Genomic DNA, 3,173 nt, shown 5'->3' with positions numbered 1-3,173 from the left:
GAACTGCGAATATAAAGGGGATTCTCTGGGGCCGGATCACAATTGCACTTGGCTCAGGAGACTGGAAGATTCTGTCCTTAAGGGGGAAAAAAGCGGGGTGGGGTGGGGGGTGGAGATAATGAGAAACAGAGACAGGGAAAGAGGGAGAGACCAGGAGACCGGGGAGATCCGTGCGAAACAGATCCAGAGACAGGGAGCTGCAGGACCGAATCATAGACCAGGGAAAAGGAAACGAGACGGAGAAGCGGACTCCTCCACTGCGAGAAACGGGGCGCAACAGAGGGGACAGACACACGGGAAAGCAGAGGGAAGCGCACAGAAACGGAGAGAGACGGGGACCGGGAGAAGCCGCGAGGGGCTCGGAGAGGTTAGACAGACGACAGACAACGCGGCTAGGAGAGACGAGGAGCAAGGGGAGAAGAGGCGAGAGGCACAGAAAAAGGAGGAAAACGAGAACAGGCGCAGAAAGTAGGGGAAGCTTTCAGGAAACGGAGAGAGACGGGGACCGGGAGAAGCCGCGAGGGGCTCGGAGAGGTTAGACAGACGACGGACAACGCGACTAGGAGAGACGAGGAGCAAGGGGAGAAGAGGCGAGAGGCACAGAAAAAGGAGGAAAACGAGAACGGGCGCAGAAAGTAGGGGAAGTTTTCAGTGACAAAGTCAGGTCGGAGGCCCAGCAGGCGGCGTCTAGCGACCTAAGGACTGCGCCTCCCGGGGCGGCCCCCCCTGCCAGGGGTCCCGGCTCCCGCTCCCGGTCTCGGGCCGGGTCTCCAGCGGAGCACCCCTCACCCGCGCTGCCGCCCCCGGAGACCGCGCCCAGGTCCCCGCCCGCGCCCCTCCCGGCCCCCGGGGGAGGCCCGCCTTGGGCGATGCCGCCACCTGCCGGCCGGAGCCCGTAGGCACCGCGAGCCTCCGGGGTCGGGGTCGGGCCCGCCTCCCAGGGGTCTTTCCAGGAATCCGGATGGGCCTGCTCGCCTGCGTCCCAGCTCTCCTGGCTGCCGCTCTGCCCCAGCTGCGGACACGGGGGACAAATCTCTAAACCCTGGGGCCTTCATTTCCCCTTTAGTCAAAGGGAGGAAATGTACCAATACCTCCGCTTGAGATTTCAAGGGGGGAGGGGACTCGAGTGTGCCAGTGTCCTGCTCCTGGTCTTCCTGCCCCCAGATCAGGAAATCTCGGGGCACTTTGAAATCAGTGAGGCTGCCACTTCCCTCCCTTCTTGGCCAGAACACAATGGGGTGACCCCCCCTACGATCCCCTCACAACCCACTCCGGAGCCTTTGCCTCTCCTCTCCCTCGACCTCCGCCCCCGCAGAAGGGACCTCCAGCGGGCCTGCTCCCTCTGCCTGCGTGCCGTCTACCATTCCCTGCCAAGCACAGCACCCCTCCCTGAAGTCTGGGACCCCTTGGGGTGGAGGAATCGGGGTTAGGAAGACGTAGCTCGGCAGTCTTGAGCTGACCTCACAGTTTGTTTTTTTTAATTTTTATCAATTCATTTCTCTACCTCCCAGTTCCCAAAACCCAACAAAAACCTCTTCCCTTCCCCCTCCCCTCCTCCTCCCTGCCCCAAGTCCCGCCCATCCCGGGTGCATCAGGCCCGCCCCCATCCCGAGGCGGGGCCCCATAGGTGGAGAGAAGTGGGAGAGGTCGCGCCCCGCCTCTCCCCTCCTTCCCCTACACACGGAAGCTCAGTGGCCCCCATGCCAGAATGTCCGACGCCTGGGTCCCCAGCCTCGCGCCCACCCTGCTCAGCCTGCTGGTCGGCCTCCAGCAGGTGAGAGCTTGGGAGGTGAGTCTGTTGAACTTTTCGGGCCCTACCCTTGTGGGTCAAGGGCCGGCTTCTGGGCCTGATCACCACCTTCCATTGTCAGGATTTCCTTGTGACCACACGCAATTAGCAACTTCCTTTCTCTTTTGCCATGGACGTGGAGGTGGGGACAGTGGAGGGGCTGGTTCCTTCACCTTTGGGGGAGATCGTGTGGAAGGACCTGGCCCGCACCACCACCCATCTGATACCTAAGGCTTCTCTGTGAATAGGGACTTTGACCCCCTATTAGCCTTGGCTTGTCCTTCCAGCTCCTTCCCGTCTGTGTCAGAAAGTGGGGCCTGAGGTCTGAATGCCTGGGCCAGCCTCCCCAGCTCCAGCGCTGGGTGACCTTGGGGAAGTCCCAGTCCTTGCTGGGACTAGGTTTCTCTGCTTCTGCCCTAGGGGAGGGGAGGCTCCCTTGTCCTTTTCCAAGATTGAGGGTAGAATTTCAGCCTGTGGTAGGATTGACTGCCCGAGCCAAGGCTGGGGTGACAGTGAGTGATTCTGAGGGTGAATCAGGGTTTGAGTACTTGCTGGGCCCTCCTGCTCCTCCCACATAAACTCTGCAAGTGATGGGGGAAGGCTATCCAGTGCTGGGATGGGAGATTATCCTGACAACTGAGATGGGTCTAGGACATGCATTTTTAACTTCCTTCTGTTTTAAGAATCAGAGGGAAGTCCCAGGCCTGCTCCTCAGAACAGGGCACAGGGTCACACAACTGTGCTGAACTTTCAGAGTGACTCTGCGCAAGTCCACCCCTGGACCCAGGTTTAAGAGCAAGCGGGCTGTTCTTCTCAATCACTGGGCGGTCCGTGTGGTCGTCAAGGCTGAGCATCCTCTTGTTGATTCCTTCCAACAATTCCAGGGGTTAGGCCCTGTCGAGTCCCCCGAGTAAGCTGGGATTGCCCAAGATCACCCTGACGCTTGATAAAACCGAGGCTCTGAACCACCCCAGGCAAGACCACCCCCAGGTTAAAATGGGGGGAGAGGATCTGGGAGCAGAACTCTGCCTCCCAAACAAGAAAGCGGGACTAATTTATTAAACCTGTTAATTATCTGCTACCCATTAGTTGGGGTCCAGGAGAGAGAGCAGGGACAGTCCCAGATCTGAGGGCAGAAGGAGTGCCCCCGAATGCCTGGACCCGTCAGTTTGTCTCCAACTCTTCAGTCGCCCCTGGGTGCTGTGTGACTTGGGAGACTCGCACCCTCCCTGTGGCAACCTGCAAGGGTTCCTTCCTGCTTCTGTCCCCACCAGGAACAAAGCTGTGAGAAGAAGGTACTCAGCCTAGGACTGAGCATGGAAAAGGGGAATCACCCCAACTATTCTTGGCTCTCATGGGTATTCTTTTTTTTTTTTTTTTTAAA

At 59.1% G+C, this 3,173-nt stretch overlaps 1 protein-coding gene across 1 annotated transcript in view; it reads left to right on the top strand.

The window, feature by feature from the left end:
- Positions 1-1,708: 1,708 nt before the first annotated feature.
- Positions 1,709-3,173, top strand: part of TMEM92 (transmembrane protein 92) — a 6,112-nt gene continuing 4,647 nt past the window's right edge. The window contains exon 1 of the mRNA XM_008592539.1: positions 1,709-1,774. Within this exon, the coding sequence (XP_008590761.1) occupies positions 1,709-1,774 (66 nt within the window). The remainder of the gene's footprint in view (positions 1,775-3,173) is intronic.

The sequence above is a fragment of the Galeopterus variegatus genome, unplaced genomic scaffold (genome assembly GCF_000696425.1).
Source record: "Galeopterus variegatus unplaced genomic scaffold, G_variegatus-3.0.2 Scaffold8009, whole genome shotgun sequence".
Classification (NCBI taxonomy): Eukaryota; Metazoa; Chordata; class Mammalia; order Dermoptera; family Cynocephalidae; genus Galeopterus; species Galeopterus variegatus.
The sequence above is the reverse complement of the archived record's forward strand: the minus strand, read 5'-3'. Positions and strand labels throughout refer to the sequence as shown.